The sequence below is a fragment of the Antedon mediterranea genome, chromosome 9 (assembly GCF_964355755.1).
Source record: "Antedon mediterranea chromosome 9, ecAntMedi1.1, whole genome shotgun sequence".
NCBI classification, from domain to species: Eukaryota; Metazoa; Echinodermata; class Crinoidea; order Comatulida; family Antedonidae; genus Antedon; species Antedon mediterranea.
Genome location: NC_092678.1, coordinates 4611584 through 4631630, shown reverse-complemented (window position 1 = coordinate 4631630; position 20047 = coordinate 4611584). Strand labels below are relative to the sequence as shown.

The following is a 20047-nucleotide window of genomic DNA, read 5'->3' as shown; positions in this document are numbered from 1 at the left end:
TTCCAAACACTGCTATCTTCATGTTATAATCATCATTATCATCATCATAATTGAAGTATTATCATTATCATTATCATAATAAAATAATGGTGCAAGAAAATTCACAAGGCTGTTGGCAAACAAGCATTCAAAATGGTGAGTAACTGCAAAAAAATAAAATCGTAACAAGCAAAACAAAACATTTCTTTGCAAAATTAAAAAGTAATACATGTATGTGTTTTAGTGAAGTTAATGCATCGTGCATTTAAAAAGGAGTGATCAATGCTAAAATCTCAAAATTAATACAGTATTTTATCTACAAACTGAAAACAAAATTAAAATAAACTGCTGCGTTGGTTGGCAATTGGTGGTGTTAGTTTGTGACAATCATGCACAACTAATAACAGTCTGCACAGAGACTATGACTTACTGAACGAAGTCGGAATTAGATTCTGATGGATCGTCAACGTTATCTGGCGAGTCCTGAAGGGGCTGGTCGTACAGTAAATGACTGGCCTGACTTTGAGATCCTCTGAGAAAGACGGAGCGTAGAAGATTAGGAATCGAAAGAAGTAATATTAGACTGCATCCATGTGATTACTGTGGGTAACTGCCTAATATACACAGTTGTTATATCATCAAAGGACGAGATAAGAAACAAATTCGGTGAAATTTAATTATACTAAAGCTTAACTTGACTGCATAATTATCAAATGATTATATGACTATAGTCATTCTTACGCCAATGACAAGGCACATTGTACAGTATAGTATGCTATTAATATGTTAACACCACACTGGCATTCTACAGTATTATCAGGAGTAGTCAGATATTTAAATACAGTAATCCACTGAGGGCGATGTTACTTCAATCAACATTTGAGGGAACTATTTTCCCAATTAGTGTTCTCACTTAGTTATAAAAATTGGTTAATAATAGGTCCTCTGCAATACGGTATACTCAAACATAGCACAAAATATGTTAATATTATTAAAATGCAACAGTCAAAATGCATCAGACATGCTTCTCCTATTGTACCTTTCCCCCTCTCCTCCCCCACATATTACTGTAAATAATCTGTTATCCATTCCACTAAGCAATACGTTTTATTCAAAACAAATGAATATTGTCTCATTAAAGTTTGCTGAAATTGTTTAAATTGGCTTTCTTTACATATATAGTTGATTATGTACATTGCTATAGACTGTGTGTCTATAGCAGCGTACATAAGGATGACAATTAACTAACATTTGCCGTTTACCAGCACCGCATTTGCTTACCTTTTAGGGTCGTTAACTTCAATTGAGAACTTCTTTTCCCTGAAGTAGATGTTCTGTAACTGCCTCCAAGGAAAAACCTGAAAAGGTTAAAGGTCAATTAATAATTGCGATCATGATTATTCAAAGAAAGGAAATAGAAGGAATGATGTTATAAATGTATGAGGATACGAATTAGGTTTGCGGTAAAGCACATCATACTGTACACAGTTTTGGGAAAGTTTTAGCTTCCTTAACTACTGTACTGTATCTATGTAATATTAATTTTGCTTAGATTGGAAAAGTTAATTGTTGACTAATTTAACTTTATAGTATAAGTATAATTAGGGAGTATTCGTCGTGAGGCAATGGCTAAAGATCTATGCCATGTAAATTCACTGCACATGAATGGACATTGAGACGTTGAAACAGTTTGAGACAGTCAAAATGCATTACAGTACTGTAGATTATTGAAAGTTGAAAGCTCCCCCTATTGTGAACAACAGTTTGTATAAAATGGTTGATATTGTGTATCTTACTTTTCTAGGTGTGACTTTGTCCAAACGATCGTACTGTCCGATGCCTTTATAACTTAACCCTAACAGCCACGGTATTCCTGCTTTATCCTTAACTTCATAATAGTGAATTCCATACGTAGGCAAACTTTCCACCAATTGCATGTAACTAAAAGATATAAAGAAAACATCAAATTAAATAAAACCATACAGAAATACACAAAAAGCAAAGCTGTACATGACCATCCAAGTAAAATATAACGCAAAGTTGACAGAAAAAGAAACGAAACGTTTGACTAAAACATGAAGGCAGAGCGTCTAACAGCATAATGCAATATATAACATAATTTGTAATTCTTCCCTTATCAAACATCCAAAGATTATAAACTTACCGCTTACTCGCACAGTACAAATAATTATAACTGTAAAATACATGCAACAAATAGATTTTACTCCATAAAATGAAATCTAAAATAAAAATTGTCATGTGACAGAATATCCGCAATAGAAAAGCAACCAGTAGGTTTTAGTTGCGTTCTACAACAAGATTGCACTTTCTATAAAATACTATTGAACTCAACAGAAAGTGAATATGAATATTGTTATTTCTACATACAAGTAATTTCCACAAAACAACAGACTGAAGGTAAGCATGACAAAAGGGGGATTTGAATGACCTCACCTATTGTTTTCTTCTATCAAATAACAACATATTGTCAAATAATTAATTAGCATGACTCATCCGGGTGTTTTGGCTTTTGGTTTTAAAATATATATATACAGGTACGTTATTGCATTAAACAATAAAAGATCTGTCAACTTGTTTTGACTGGAACATATAAATTTAAAGTTATTTCAGCATACATTAATAATGTTGCCAAACAATTTAAATGTGTAAAATTGCTCTGTAATGTTATTTATAATACATTTTTTGGTAATAAAATAATGTTATGTTTTATAGTCTAGAAATATTTTACAAAATTGCAATACATTTTCGCTACCACTATTAAACTACTGTAACAGTTGCCCATATTAAAATATTTTTACATGGTCGTAAAGTTTGTAGGCAAACACTGATTTACACAGCACAGCAGCTTAATGTAGTTTGTTCTTAAGGAATGGATAAATCAATTGTTACACTGTCAGAAAGACCATGGCAGAGAAAAGGAAATCAACTACACCAAATTGCCTGCCTCATGGGTCACTAACAGAATTGGCGTCCTCATGGGGCATATACAAACCAAATCAGGACTATTATTCCTTCAATATGGATTTTAGAAGCTAATTTTCTCAAGCAATACCGACCTTTATTTTTACTTTTTATAAAATTCTTCCTATTTTCTGTAAATTGTAGAGATTTGTTTGTAGGTACAGAAATGAAGAAATGAAGCTGTAGCTGACTAACACCGAATTATTGCAGATTATTAATTGAGGAGATTAACAGAAGGATTAATTGAAGATCAGAGACAAAATTGAGTTATCTTGTAAAACAGATGAGAGAGAGAGAAGCAAGTCTGCAGTTGCAACATAATGTAGTATCCTGAACACATTAACAGCATCAGAATCTACAGGCTCTTATAGGACTCTCTAGGAACAAAAATGCCGACACTTTCAACGAGTAAATCACAGTGTACTGTAGATAGGCGTTACTTTAATCTCCTTGATTCAACGAATCATGATAATCCGATTGATCCACTCAATCTATGTGAATACTAAAATGTGATGAAAAACCTTTTCGAAGGATCACATTTTGTCCCGACTAAGTCATGTTCACGGATGAATAAAGCTGTGAGGGATTAGTAGCACTTGAGGATTTATGCGGATTAGTGGTCCAGAAATGGATTACCTAACATTCTTTGATGCCATATTCAAATTAAATTATAGTTGAATCAAAACTAGAATAGAGAAACCTAGAGAGGTTATTGCAAAACTGGAGACATCATTTTCAAAGAAACTCACCAATTAAATATCACTATGCATCATCAAGCTAGTGTAGTGCATTGTAACTATAGCTCAGCTTTCAGAGTAAAGAAAATAAATAACTAGACATGAAACTCGTCACTTTGACGAGTTAGTTATCCGCTCGACAAACGCCACGTGCACGTCATACGTTAGAATATTGCACACAGAAAAATATTAAGGCATTATGACCTGAACTGAAGAATATGATATGTTGTTATTTCTGAATTCTGTTATTTTGTGTCATATACATAGTATACACGGTACAATCTGTATACATATCACAAACAGTGTAAAATAGGTGAAATTACGGGACCCGTATTTTATTGTAATTTTTAACATCTTGACGGTTTCAAAATGAAATGCAAAAGTAGAAATTTCAGAATGAAATTATCTCAGCAACAACATATTAACGTGTAGTAGAAATTTGAATACGTGAAATATTGATGCGCGTTCTTTTAAATGTAATGAAATATAACGCAAAAGATGAAAATACGACTTTTTGTATTTAACTGGCCATATGATGACGTCACAACATTCGATTGGCACAATTTTCACATGATTTTGTATCTACAATACAATAGCTTCCTGAAAACGTTTTAATCGTGATTATCACATTTTATTCTTACGAGCTATAACAGATTAAAATTTACTGTAAAGATGAAATTAATGACCAACGTAATTTAAATTTTTAGGCATGATGACGTTAAAAAAATTAAAAACATTTTTATTCATGCAAAAGATAGTTGACTGACCTAGAATATATTAAAATCGGGGTGAAAATGGACAACGAATAAGTGGAGATGCGCTCTATTAAATGTGATAAGCTATGACGAAAGAGACAAAAATCCTATATTTTATATTCGCGTGGCCATACGATGACGTCACAATGTCCGGTTAGCCATATTAATGCATGATTCGATATCTACAACTCATCAACTTCCAGAATATGTAATTAAAAAAAAGTTCTCCATGTAGTTTAGAATCTATGACTGTTTAAAAATAGGCATAATTTTGACGAATTTTTAAACTTTTTCATCAGAAACGCGTGCAAATTATTTAATTCGACGTGCTCGTATGACGTAATTTTAAGTCGAAATTGTTTAAAAGTTGGTAACATTACTATAAAAGGCTGAAAAAACATAAATCACGCGAAAAAAGCATGTTTTTAACGCTACGTGTGCACCGCGTGCGTAAAAAGTTTCGCGCGCGTGGGAATTTTTGACATGCTCAAAATGACATGAAACGCATAGAAAGTTGATTAGAAGTTGATTTTTCGCACTCTAAAATTTTAAACGCGCGTGCGCGCGTAACTTTTTGTGAAAGATGCTATTTTTAATCCATAGAAAGTTTGCGCTTGATGTAACTTAAATTTTCACAAAGTGTCAAAACAAAATTATGTTTGGTTTTCAGTCTATGATCAATCATTGAAATTCATAAAATCGCGCGTAAGTCACGTTGCGCAACTCTGACGTCATTCAAAAATAGGAGGTGCACAAGTTCACGTAAATGTCGATATGTTGACAAAGTTACGATATGTTCTGTTTACACGTTTTAGAGAAACGCGACGCACAAAAATGACGGAAGGAAATAAGTATAATACAGAAAAAAAAAAAAAATATGATGAAACAGGACGATTACAAGGAGTTATCCGCTACTAAGCGGATAACTAATTATATGAAAGAATTGTAAAAGCAACCAATTCAATACTGGTACTGTATTACTAGTATTATTATGGACAGACCAGTGAGACCTATTATTATCAACAGAGAGTTTCCTATAGCACAGCACCTGTTAATTGTCTGGCCTTTCTTAATACAGTACTGTAATCCATAAAATCTACACAGCAAACAATTGGTGACCCCACTCTTGCTGCCTCACTGGTATAAAACCATACACACCAGTATATTATCTTACTAGCTTTGGGAATAACAATCTTTCTACAACAGTATATTGTACTAAAGAACAAAACATTAAACAACTTGTGATTACTTTAATTTGTACTTTACTGTACATATAAATGGAGAATTCCTGGTTATCGTTTCACCTTCAACATACAAATACTGTAGAAACAAATTTTGATTCCTTTTTGTGCATATAAATGGAGATTCATTTTCATTTCTAAACTTGTTACCACTGCTGCAACTTTCACCTTCAACAACATAAAATAACAATGAACGTTACTGCCAGCATATCTACAGTTAGACCTCCAAACAATATTTTTATTTTTTTAATTAAGGTTAAATTCTAACTCACAATTAATTTCAATGTGTCCTTTTGTCGCAACTTGTAGCACTTTGACCAAACTACAGTATTCTGGGTTACAGTATTTTAACAATAGAGGGCTTTCTTCGCAACAGTACTGACGCAAATTGCTGGCCACAGCTATTTGGTTTTAGTACAACTTTAATGAATTAAGTCCTCCATAATTATACTGTCATTGTCGTATTATTTTAAAAAGGACTTTTGGACATCGACACAATTGCATTTAACACCTCTATAATCTTTGAGCAAGAACTTTGACCTTACAGTACTTATTGGACAATTAATTGTTCTATTCATTAAACGGAAGGATTAAATTAAAAGAAATTGATAGAAAGAGTAATTTAACAATTGATGGATAATCATAAATGTTGAGGTATTTGAATTTCGGATTAAAGTTTGCTGAACACCATGTTTTTCCAAAATTGAAAAAGTATTTATTTGTCCATCAAACCTTTAAACATTGTAATTCTACAATAGAATTGATGTTTCCAAAATGATGAAACATCTCACTTTACAATGTTCCAAACTACAGTAATTAAACTTTAAGATTAACAATCGTTTTCTTTCTTATTTTCTAATTATACTATTTTAAAGTAATTTATATTTTGAATATCGTTTAGAGAAGAACATTATTAAAAATGCTTCTTCTTCGCATGACAATGACAAATGTTAGTCGAGCCAAAGTTGAATTTGCAAATTACATTTATCTTCTTATTCTGATATGATTTATAAGTCGCTTAATTTAGTGCGCTCATTTGATAAGAATACACAAACAACATGATCATCACTTACAGGATATTTTAAGCACCACGCGGTGGTGTAAGATTCCAAAGAAGGAAACTATCAAATCTGACATACTACACAGGTAGTAGAAAAACCTGCATAATTACAAATTGACTCAACAGGAAGATAAAGTACTTAGACAAACACCGTATATCATTAAAAATAGTGGTTTTAAGACAATCACAAGAACATCACATAGACTTCATGCTTTTCCGCTAATAATAGTTTGTCTGTATATAATTAATTTCAGTACAGTACAGAAGAAAGCGTGAAAGGTTAGTCAATAATACTGTACACTAAAAATATAATAACAAAATAATGTATGCTTTTTACTGCATGTGAATAATGGAATATAGAAAACACATTACAAACCCTCTTTCTGGCAATGGTTCTATGTAATACAGTACAACGTTTTTGATTTCAATAAGTCATAAATGGATTTGAGATCAGAATAAGATAAAAAAGTAAACATTTTACTATGTGGACAAAGGTGTTCAACATGTTTAGACCTTGGAGTCTGGTGTACAAACAAAATTAAGCACATTATTCGAAACAGACTTACTTGAAACAATACAAAACTTATAATAAAATCTACAGGGGATAGTCCATCTACAGGTATTAAAGTCAGTAACAAGTACACTTACAGTGCTTACTTCCAAACTTGGAATCACCAGATAAATTCATTTTTCTGTGGTATACAATGGGTATACAATCAATTAACTTACCACAAACGTAGCATCAATATACTAGACAACTACTAACCTTTTGGACTAAAGCATCAATTTCAGTTTGTTTGTATTATTCCATAAAAGACTAACAATGACATACAAGAATAAGATCCAAGCAAGACACAAGTTTGGTGGAATACAGTCAGTATACTGTATTGCTAATAATTCTGTTACTATAGTCTAGTGTATAGTAGTAATTCCAAAATACTAGGTAAATAACATTAAAGGAAATATGAATTCCGGTTGTTCTCCAAATACAGTATATCCTACATGTGTGGTTTGTACAATGGATAGTTATTTCCGATTTTTCCCTCTAGTCAACCATTCGCCCTTCAGAAACACTCAAACCTTTGGAATGCACGCCTACTGTTCCTAACGACCTTTCACCCTAACAAACAGCATCATGATTGACAAAGCTTAGTAGACTTTCTGCATGAGTGGTTTTCTGACTATTGGTAGGATTATGATGTCATAATACACCTGGAATATTGACCAATTAGAATGCACAATGGGTTGTGATGTCACTAATAGGGTCTAAAAGGATACTCAATTGAAAAGGAAGTGAATGAGAGAAAGGTTTTGTTAAAAACATAGTGTTAAAAAACCTGGATTTTGACAATCAAAATCCAAGAAAGAGCAAAGTAACATCTCAGATTTCTCAGTAAACATCAAGTTTGGTCTAATGGATCTTAAATGTTCTTAATAGGTTTAGTGTTCTACATTTACGTTCACTAAAATATCTCCACGTTTAAACTTAATAGGTGATTTGATTCTTACTGATCATGTTACCCATTAATATTCCTTAGTTTAAAAGATACAGTATTTTTAAATACATAGTAGTTATATATTATATCAAACACGACTGAACAAGGAATAGTTCATCATTTAAAAATAATATCTATAGTATTTATGAAATTTGATAACTGTATCTATCATAAACTTGATAATGATATCTTGATAAAATATTGTTCTATCTTTTATCATTAATTATTAATAAAACAGATCTCAAATTCTCCTTTAAATAAAAAGTTTTGTTTGTTTGTTTTTCATATTGCTATACTACATGCTGAATATACTTTATTTGCGAAGTTGTGAAAAGTCAAAAGCACTTTGGACGCTTTTAGTACATTTGTAAATTGTTTTGTGATCTACAGTTACAAGCAAAACAATTAACCTGTTGTGTGACCACCCATGTAGCAAGATTACAGTGGAGTCAGTCATTTGGAAGTTTCTACCGAAACAAAAATATTCAACAATAATATTATCCACATGGAAATAATTAATATGCATTATAAAAATAGCTTATAAGATATTTAATTTTGTAATAAAAGGGTAAATATTAAGAGACTTTCGATTTTAATTGTAAGTAAAACTCTGTCTACAATGAATTATCAAACTTGATGTGACAACAACATGTGATGTGCCCATATATGGACATGAGGATGTCATATCACTGCCATATTTAGGCACATCACCACCATATTTGCGCACATCACAAACTAGTTTGATAGTGTAGACAAGGCTTAAAGAAGAGTCTACACCAAACTTTGAAGCAACCTAATACATGCCCTAAGAAATATCAAATCTTTCAACAATTTCTGTCTTCTTTACGCTCTATAGATCTATCTGAAATTTTCAATAAAACATCATCTTTATGTGTCTTCTTTAAGTCTGTTAAACTTCTGGCATTTGTCGCCTAGCAACGATTGTAATTAGAAACTATGATGATCGCCATGGCACCAGAAGATTCACAGTAGGTGAGTATTATGATTCATCAAATATCACCTGAATTACAAAAACGTCTTTGTTATTGGTGAATGTTTTTATGAATAAAATTATGTTTAAGAAGATGCTGAATTTCAATTTGATTTTACATTACTTTAGATTTATGTGATTATAATAAGAGAGTGTGTACTTAATTGTGCTACAAAAAAACTAATTTAAAGCTCTTAGAAGATTTACGGATAGTTAAAATAGGACAAAATAATATAATATGAATGATATATGGATGAAGGAAAAACAGGATATCAACAAAAGCATTGATGCCGATAAATTGGAAGTGATATTGGACAAGAAATTTGTTGTTATGCCAATGGTAGAAGGTACGTATGTTAAAAGAAGTTACCGAATGGTTCAGGTACACATAAAAAGTAACCATTACATTACAGGTACCGGTAATGCTGATATTGATGGTGGTATTTAAATGGAACGGAAATCTTTTTAATTTTTTTCTTTTCAATTCTACTCGTCCATTCAAAAACTACAGACTGACAGTACTGTTATTCATAGACAAAAACTATAAAATAATCTCTTTTTTAATAACTAGTTGAATGGAATCAATGATAGTGGTTGATAGTAGAACTCATCCATACTACTACTGTACACAAAGGGAGTATTGTAGTAAGATAATATAATAACAACTTACTACAGTACGTGTATTGGTAACTCATAAACATATTGATTTTAACTATTTTAAAATTTACCATAAAATATTAATGCTTGGTTGTCCTTCATTGTGACAAAAATTATAATTATATATTCTTTTGTCATAGTTACTGTAGGTATGACAGATATAAAATATCAAAGCACGCAAGTATTACACATTTAATACAAAAAAACTAATTTTAGAAAAAAAAGGAATAAATACCAACAGGTTGTATGCAGCACAGTGGTATCGATATGACTTAAAATATTCTTTACTTCTTGCTATTATGATAATTCAAAATTCATTTTTTGTTCATGAAAATTGGGAAGAAAACGATATGGAAGAATTAAGAAAAAAAAAACCGAAAAAAAATAATTGAAAGACCGAAAGATAACTAAACAGTCAAAAATTTAATTATACTATTTATAATTTTGTTAAAATACAGTACATTTGAAATTATTCATATTGAGTTAGCTTTAAGCAAATTCAAACATCTGGATACTAGAAAAAATTAATCAATAATATTCAAAAAAACGTTGCAAATTGAAAAATGTGTCCATAAATAAGTTCAAAACACTCAAGGTAATTAATTGACGTCATTGAGTTAAATTACTACAAATTGCAATGACAGTAATCGTTTGCCTTACTCTAATATGTAATTACAAGTTATCATTTACTATATGAGTACATCATTCTTAATATTATTTTGTTTTGGGGACACCTGTAGGGCCCTGTTTCTGTTGCCAATCCCAAATATACCGTATAAATATACCGTATAAATATACCGTATATGAAATTCGTGCACCGTTTCCGCTGCACATACTGTACTTCGTGGGTGGGCTGTAAAAAAAGTTGGCTTTCATATACCCAAAATGCATTTTGTGAGACGGAAGTATGGATTGACCTAGAGTCTCGTGTAGTGAGGTTACATGACAAAAACAAAACAATGATGGTTTCTCAAAACGTCGTAGCATTGCTTTCTATTTTAAATCTAATGATCAGAAGTGGCAACGAATTTACATCGCACAAACAATCTAGAAATGTAGAATGGGCATTGACTAGATTTATGCAAAGAAGACGACGGCGTTTGCCGATAACTTTGTCGTTATTAAGTCTACCATAAATTCTGCTTTTATTTTGTTTGAGATACTTTTGTAAATCTCGGTATCTCTTCTGTTGCCATGTAGTCTCCCCCTAACTTTCGCTTCTCCCCACAATTGAATTGCAAAAATAGTTATTTCTTCAGTCCACAGTGATATTTTGATCTGTTGCTTGCTTATTATACACGTGTGTGTAACGCAGCAGAAAAATCAAACAAACGCGTCACGTTCTGTTAGTTTTTGACCTCGTGTCATGGGCCGGGTCACATATACGGTATATTTTGAGTGCAGCAGAAACGGGGTACGAAATATACGGTATATTTTGGAATATACCATATAATATCCACAAACGATGGGGATATTTATGCGGTATATATACCGTATATATATACGGTATATTTTTTATGAGACCCATTAGACCCATTTCTGCTGCCGAAAAATATACCGTATATAAAATATACCGTATATATACGGTATATTTTTGGCAGCAGAAACGGGGCCTAGGACACAGAGTGTCGCCTTGAAATGGGTTTCTTCTTAATAGGGGTGTCGGAAAGGAGGGATTCTAACTGTATTTTGGAATAACTTGTCTGTACTCCTCTGGATTAATCCAGAGATCAAAGGTAACATGAACAGAACGCTCTCTAATCTTACAGGCCAAAAACTTGGTTATTGAAGTACAAAAAACCTAAAGACAATTTTGATCAAACACTGTAATTTGAAAAACTCTGCTGATGAACTTTTACACTCAAGATTATTTAAACTAGAGGAGGCGGATGAACTTCAACAAAGAATAAAATGTGTACATAAATAATTAATGATGCATCTTAATATTTTACAGCATTAAATGCAAATTCTGCAATCAATACATAATCGAATAAAAGTATCCAAAGGTGAGAAAATTACCAAGGCTGGTCGTTCAACTTAGATAGACATTATGAATTAATTTCAAATTAAAAAATTTAAATGTGACAGCAGGATTGTATTTCTTCTTTCTCAAGAGCTGCTCACCCTAGTGAGTTTTTTTTTTCTTAAAATTGTCATCGTAATCGAGGAAAACTGTTGTGCAACATGGTCCAATGTACACATTGGCATTTGGGCACAATCGTAACTAGAAGGTGACACCATGGAGGTAAAAATAAATATATTTTTTACCTCCAAATGGTGACACAGAGCTACAAGGTTTACTGAAAATTTATACCACCACGATAGAACTACACTATAATATGTCACCTAATGTTACCGATATAGTCTGTACTCAATAAGTTACCAACAAATATTATTAGATAAATGATTACGGTATGACATACTTGAATAAATAGTAAAAGTATATTTACTCCAGAAAGAAATCCACACAATCCTATGATAAACATCCGATTTAAATTCCAAGTGATTAGATTCTTATCGTTTAACTACTTCCTGTACATAGGCCGATTGGTAACAAAGGGTACACAGGTAACGGTAACAACTGGTACACAGGTAAAGGTAACTGGTACACAGGTAACACAAATGGTACTACCTGCCTTCAAAATGTATCCATCAGGTCAACTACACTACCACAGTCCACAGTGTGTTACTATGCTATGACTCATTCTCCTACAATTTTACTTGTTTTCCTTGTATTTTGGCCTTGAGGGCAGACTTCACTGAACACCACAAAATGGAAAAGTAATTACATAAACAAAGAACTAGGAATTAACATGGCTAAAAATAGTCATCATCAATTAAACACAGACGTGATGCAGTTAATATTTAATGTATGAGCAAGAAGATGATAAACATAACAAAATAAAATAAAAAATAAAATTAATAATTTTTTTTTTACACTTTGTCCAAATTTAAGTCTAAAGTTCTTAAATCGATTTAAGTTTTGTATGTTTCATGTTTTGCATTTTAATGTGCTTTTAATTCTATATTTATGTCGCTGCTGGATGTGGTTGAAATAAAATAAAAATACAATAAATTAAACATTAAATGTAAAGTCATTGTCTCAATGAGAGACAAAGACTCATATTTTATAAAATATTTAAATATCTACTTTCCAGACTGACACACAGCATATTAAGTAAATAATAAATATGATTTTAAATATTTACTTTTGTGTAATAATAATTCGCATTTTAATTGTGTTTATGGTTCAATAACGTTTAATTACCAATGGTTATAAACAATTATGAATTAAAAATAAAATGTTATTATACCAAATATGGCAGTATTAATGTTATACAAAATTATAAAAATTGAGTATTTGGAATTTCCTTTAGGTTTGTTCTAATAGAATTGAAGATACTTCAAATTATCAACACAACAATTCATAATGATAATTAGACAATTGGCAAACAAGAATTAAACAGGTCATGGATTATATTATTTGTGGAGAGGGGGATTCAATGAAAACTTCTACTTTTCGAGTTATATCTTGCTCTTCAAGGAGAAAGGCTATTGTTGGTTTATCCAGGTAAGCTAGGCACGAAATAGACTGAATCATTGTCATTCCTGTTTAATAGTTTTTTTCATTAGTTATAGATTTATGTTTGTTTTTTTTTTTGCTTCTTTTATATTTACCTTTCAAAATTATTATTTGCCATTCTTATCATTAGTGTCTTCTCCCTACAAGTCAAGTTGTGCTAATTAAACAAATTGTGAATAATTAAACTTGGATACAATTTCATATTTACTGTATTTTTAAACAAATTTGTGATTGGTGTCATTTTTAAGGCAATTTAAAATGATTTGAAATCAACATCTGCTATTAATAAGTAATCTTATCTTTTAGATTTAAAATTGATGAACTGGGTCAACGACTTACATATCTAATTTGACCTTTATGATCCTCAAAATATTTAAATTGACAATTCATGCTCAGATGGTATCTTCTTATTGTGACCTCTATCTCATTAGATATGCATCAACATATTTTTAAAACGTAAAGCACATTTAATTTGCAGTACAGTAAGTATAAAGTATTTTTATTTTTAGTAGTAGAACAAGTAGTCAAAAAGATATTAAACTGTGTTTTTCTTTTCGATATCGCTTTTCCCGATCTCTTTTGATGGACATGCATCGTAGACAGGTGATACGTACCACTTTACAAAGTCCATTTTACATACTTGAAAACACCATAACAACTAACATGCCCACTTTCTTTACAAATGTGAAATTTGAAACGATAAAGTATGCATACTAATTAGCTTGCAGGAATATCTATATCTACCGTATATGCTAGCTGTGTTCAACCTAAATACACTCGCCTTGAATATTCAACGTTTATTTGGGTTATTCATGTACAGTACATCAGACAAAGATCGGCTTTGGGAGGCCATTGCCCCAAGGGATGGATAAATGCCAAAAATAAAATCCGCTTAATATAGATTTTTTTCCAGAATCTGTTTGAGAAGAAACACTTTCTGGTAAGCCGGTGAAATTAGTTTCAAAGATAGTTAGCATTAGAAATGATAAATTTGAAATCTTTTGGAAGACTGAGTAAATCTAATTCTTTGCATCTAGTATTAGTGCAATGTAAATAAGCAAAAGAAGTTACAAATTACATGCTTAAACATTAGCACTTAAGTATGTTTATGAGATTCTTAATATAAGATTAGCTTAATATATTATACTGAAGACTTATGCAGATTCAAAGATATAAAAATAACAGAATGTTATTAAAGTCTAAATAATTATAAACTTACTTTTAATGGCCAATACAAATATTAAATTGTAAAAATGTCCCATTAAATGAACATTTTAATAGATTATAGTATGGCAATTAACAATTACATTAATTGATTACCGTAATTAAAATTACATAAAATTAGTTATACTTTCTTTAGAAACTGCATTCCGTGCGTTTTACTTCAAATATATTATAAATTATTGAATAATATCACTAAACTTACAATGTATTACGTTTTTCTATTAATCTATTCATTGATGATAGGCTATGAGGTAAGTCAACGTAGACTTAATATGATAGTAATTCCGCCTATAATCATCTCAGCATTTGTTTTGTTGTTTCATATGTATTGTTATTTCGATTATTAATAATATGAAGAAGAACTAAACCAAAGAGAAACACACATTAAGTTTAACAAAAACATTTAAAAAATGAATGAAAAGTTTACAGTAACGACAAGAATTAGTACAAATTCTACTAACAACTTGATAATGACTTAAGAATTAAAGTAGTGAGCATAATTTTCCACTAATGATAACAGATTACAGCAGATTATTACTACAAATGAACAAATTAAATATTTATTTAAATCCGCTACTGAAGAAAACAACACTAGCCGGCTTTAGCTAAAGTCGACAACAGTATAGAGGCTAACGTTCTCAGAAACAGGAATTACATTCAACTAAAGCGAATAATAAAACAAAAGAAATACTTGAAAAGAAGAAAACAATATCGCACTCACAAGTAAAACCTGGTTTCTATTGATTGCCACTTAAAAAGTATCCATTCTTCTTTTTCGAGGTCATCGGTAAATAAAAGTTCAAGAGAATACTAAAAAGTGTCAAGTTTCCAAAACTGTGTTATCTATCTCATCTCTTATCATCATATTCATTTATAAAATCCAACTAGATTCTCTCGACTACTTATTTATGAATTGAATTCAGGGATCATGTTCAGTATTGCACTCAAAGACAACAGGGATTCAAATATTCCCTATAGCTATTTACATAAGAAAAAGGTTAAACTTTGTTGGTGATCACTTAATTTTAGCTCTTTTTTATCCAGGGTATTACATTTGGTTTCATACTTACATTCAATTGCCATTAATTAGAAATTCTGAAACCCACAAGGTTTGGTTGAACGCTATGTGATATAATGTCTAGGCTTCTTCACATACAGAATGATACCAAGAAGAAGATATTAACATCTTGATATCTTTTTCTTTGTTGATGATAGTAATACGATGATGATGTAATATAAGATGATACTGATAACAGTGATAATGATGATAATATTGTGATAATGATGATAATATTGTAAAAATGATGAATGAATCTAGTGATTATACTGTTTGTGATGGTATAACTGAAGAATGACAGCAGTGATGAAGATAAAGATGATATAGTTAAAGACGATGGTGATGATGAGTATGATAATGAGATACTGTAAGTTTACATATAGTAACAATCATAATTATGTAATTAAATATGTTATCAATGACCAGTATATGGAAAAAACTACAAAATTTGCTACAAACAAAACAAAAATTAAATGGCCACCCAAAGTAGGGTCAGAATCTAATGGCAGTTCTACTAATCAAAACCAGATAAGTTAAACAACACAATTACTAACCAAACAAATATGTTGTGGTTTCGTTTGATCATAAAACAATAACAAAATTGTTTCTTTTTTATATGCCTAAAAAAACAACCAGAAATAGTAACAGATGTTATCTGTTGTTATGTACAGTCAACTCAGGCTCTCCAAATACTAGAGAAATCTTTAAAAACTTTTACAAACCATACTTTACTTTTAGTCAAAATGGTCCAAAATTCTATTTTACCATTTTAAAACACATTCAGAATACCAGACTTTTCTTTTCTATAATTTAGAAATTGTAAATCATGCAGTAAAATCTAACTAGCCAATTGCGCTATTGAGAAATAAAAATTCCAAATTAACCCTGATTTATAGAAATCAGGTTTGTTTTTAATGCTGTTGAATTTTAATGAAGAAGTACGGCTAAAGCATCCAAATTTAAATGTCCCAGTTACACACACTAATACTCAGCCTGTAGTTTCAGCTTGAAACAATCTACGTAAATGCAAGTTACAAATATATCTTTTAAGAGAAATTCTTTATTTTATGGCACAGGATCTTTGCAATTACATAAATTCTTCAACTTGCAAATCTAGCATATTAACTGCAGGAATTCCAAAACAGATGAAATGGAGAAAATATCTCAATCTGTTACAGTCATACAAATTCTGATCTATATTTTAGAATGTGTGATGATCAGGACAAGATAGTGAAATAAAAAGATTTATAACATCAGGTGGAGGTTTAATTAAATATACTACATTCAGGTTGTCAAGCAACGACTTGGCAAGCTAGGAAAATCTTGCACAACAACCAGAATTGAACCAGATCATTTGTAGTGAAATGCAAGTACTCAACTACAAAACCATGTTCAATTTAAACAAAATTTGAGATACGAGACATATTCCTACATCACATTTGACACACCTGTATGTAGATTTAAAATGAATGGAGTATCGATTTTAATTTGGATTTTTTTTTTCGATTTCAATTGGAATTACCCCAGATATAGTTACGGTAATTATTGAAATTTGTGGAAATAATATCTTTCTAAATTAAAATGTTATCGGTTTAAAACTAACTGTAAATTGCGCAAAACAAGGTCAGTTGGAAATTAAAAACCATGAGTTATCTATTTTCACTTTAGTAATATTTATCTGCAAAATGTAGTGCAGTGTTTGCTAGTTATTCTACATGATGCATATTGGCCATAAATTAAAACTGACATTTTCAAACACTTTAAACTTCAGTTTACAATTTCAATAATGACTTTTAAAATGACATAATTTTGCATAGGAATGTATATTTCATGAATGTCTGCTGCGTCTTGCCACATGATCTCAGGTACAACATTTATGAATCTAAACTACATACTAGCACTACTGATAGTGGAATAAAGAACATCACCAAAAATGTTCGGATAAAATCAAAACAATTTGCATCCTCTACGAAATTTCAACTTTAATTTTCATCTAACTTCAGGTTCTGGATTCTTGTGTAATCCATTTACCGTTCAAATACAATGTTTCTTTGGTAAAGCACCTTCTTCCGAGCAATGTATCTCCTGAAATTATCTCCTACACCTAGTGCTGCAGGTCAGCAGTATTATTAGAACTTTCTAAATGTTGATTATCCTCGGATCCAAGTTGTTGGAAAAGGAGAGGGAGCAAACAGAGGATATATAATTCTTTTCTTAGAAAAGAATGTCTTAGTTCACGCTTTCAGGTTTCAAAATGGATGGGAAGATAGACACCTTGGTCAAATTCTAAATCTTTATAGTAGTAGGCTTGCCAGAAAGCAAACAATCTTGGTACTTACCAAACTATTGCTTGTCCACGACTGAGACCATCTAACCTTCTGTAATGAAAGAGAACTCGGTTTTCACAGTAACTTAAGGAGGGATGTTCTTGGAGTGCTTTTGTTGGTAAGACTGGTAACTTCTTAAGCTGTGTTTGTGCTTTTATTTCACTGGAGAAAACAACATACAAACATAGAATTCAATAGTTAACAAAGCATTTGTTTAATATTCAGGAGAAAAAAATTGGTAAAACACTAATAACATAAAAATAGTATGAATGGAACTCCACATTCCAAGAGATTCAACGTTTCGATCATTTTCATCTTTTTTCCAAACATACAATAAAAAAACATTAAACCTTTCAAGAAGTTTATGTAAACAAAAAAAATGTTTTATTTAGTATGTAAATAAAACTATACAATTTAGCATAATATACTTTATAGACCTTTTGTATTCAAATTTTATTATTATAAATCTATAGTCTTGTTGCAACAATAGTATATTTGTGCAATTTAAACGGCACTTCTGTGTAGACAGTTTCTAGCTAGCTTTATTGTCAAGTTCTACATTTATTTTCAGATGGCATTTATTTTTATTTCTAACACTATAATGTTTATACAGTCATCTATGCTGGAGTTATCGGAAATTATGAAAGGAGGTATTGTACAGAAGACTGAATAAATTGAAGAGTGCATGATTAGCAGTCAGTCTGATCCATTGTGTTGCAAACCTGAATGGGTAACAGTGAAAGAAAAATACCAAAATGATACAATCTTAAATGCAGGTGACTCTCCAGCAACAAGAACAGGCTGTAACCTAAAAAAAAAATCCTGAACATAAAATAGTATTTAAAGGAAATGTAACTTTGTGATTGGTTGGTGAAGTAGTCACAGAGTCTTTCCAGAATGCGCCAAGGTCTGATTTCAGAAAGCTATCGAATATTATAATGTACAATAAGAATAACTGTAGTAGTAAAACTTAAGGTGCAGGACTTACGTTGTAAAATCTCCGTGAGTAGCCTGAAGCGTGTAGGCACCAAGTTCAAAGGCTGTTTCGCTGTCCACTTCTATATCACCCTGAAATAACAATACAATATCTGAGTTTTGTTATTCTTATAGATGATAGTTATTACAACATTTGGTTTACCAAGTTACTTTTCAACATTAAAAATATAGGCTGCAGACATCAATTGATTACAAGCCATCACTTTTACATTGGATGATGACTGAAAAGAACCACACAAATCCTTAACAAAAATAACACAGGCAGTTTAAATTTACAAGATACAAACTGTGCGACAGAAACAATGTTTCTCTATTAAATAGTTTGCCTTATATTGTCTGCTTGCTACATTCATATTATAAATCAATTACCAACTGACAACATTAGCAGAATGTCTACTTTCTTAGACCTAAATTTTCACATTCTCATTGAACCACATGAAGATGTCAAAGGTCAAGTTCAGAGTAAAGATTTTCCATGATTTAAAAATGTGTTTTAAATGGATTCTCCAAGCTGTCAAGATAGTTGCCATGTTTTTAATTGACTCTCCTCATAAAATATTGCAGAGAGGGTCAAGGCTAGAACAACTGTAGGTTTCAAGTCCAAGAAATTAGTAATATGGTAAAATCTCAGCATAGAATAAAATTTAATATGTCTAGCAACAATATTTGCACTAGTCATAGAAATAAAGAAGAAATTATTTTATTAAATGCATGGAACTTTTAAAAGTGTGCACAATAGATTTTTTTTATTACAATCAGAAAGAAATAGAGACAAAAAGAAATAATAAAGAATGGTTGAAATATTTAGCTACAGTATGGTGACTTCTCTAGTTTATGATTTTTACAAAACATGGATAACAATTTAAATGCTCAAGAGAATGAAGAACAGATACAGTTCTTTTGATATCGGCAAAGTACCGGTCTTTAATCCAAAAACAGAACATCATTTAAGCGTCTAGAGT

General features: G+C 31.0%; 1 protein-coding gene across 6 annotated transcripts in view; it reads right to left on the bottom strand.

The window, feature by feature from the left end:
• The window catches only part of LOC140059518 (uncharacterized), a 64273-nt gene that overhangs the window by 13270 nt on the left and 30956 nt on the right, over positions 1 to 20047 (bottom strand). For 3 of the 6 annotated variants that reach the window (XR_011847213.1, XM_072105447.1, XM_072105448.1), the window contains exons 5-9: positions 19078 to 19157; positions 18102 to 18251; positions 1776 to 1920; positions 1261 to 1337; positions 410 to 511 (exon numbers count right to left, since the gene is read on the bottom strand). Coding sequence is in view for 5 of the 6 variants with exons in the window: in XM_072105447.1 (XP_071961548.1) it covers positions 410 to 511; positions 1261 to 1337; positions 1776 to 1920; positions 18102 to 18251; positions 19078 to 19157 (554 nt within the window). In the remaining variant the exon portion in view is untranslated. Of the gene's footprint in view, positions 1 to 409; positions 512 to 1260; positions 1338 to 1775; positions 1921 to 7520; positions 7946 to 12321; positions 12631 to 18101; positions 18252 to 19077; positions 19158 to 20047 lie in introns of those variants that run through there. The other 3 variants (XM_072105449.1, XM_072105451.1, XM_072105450.1) reach the window with 3 other exon arrangements.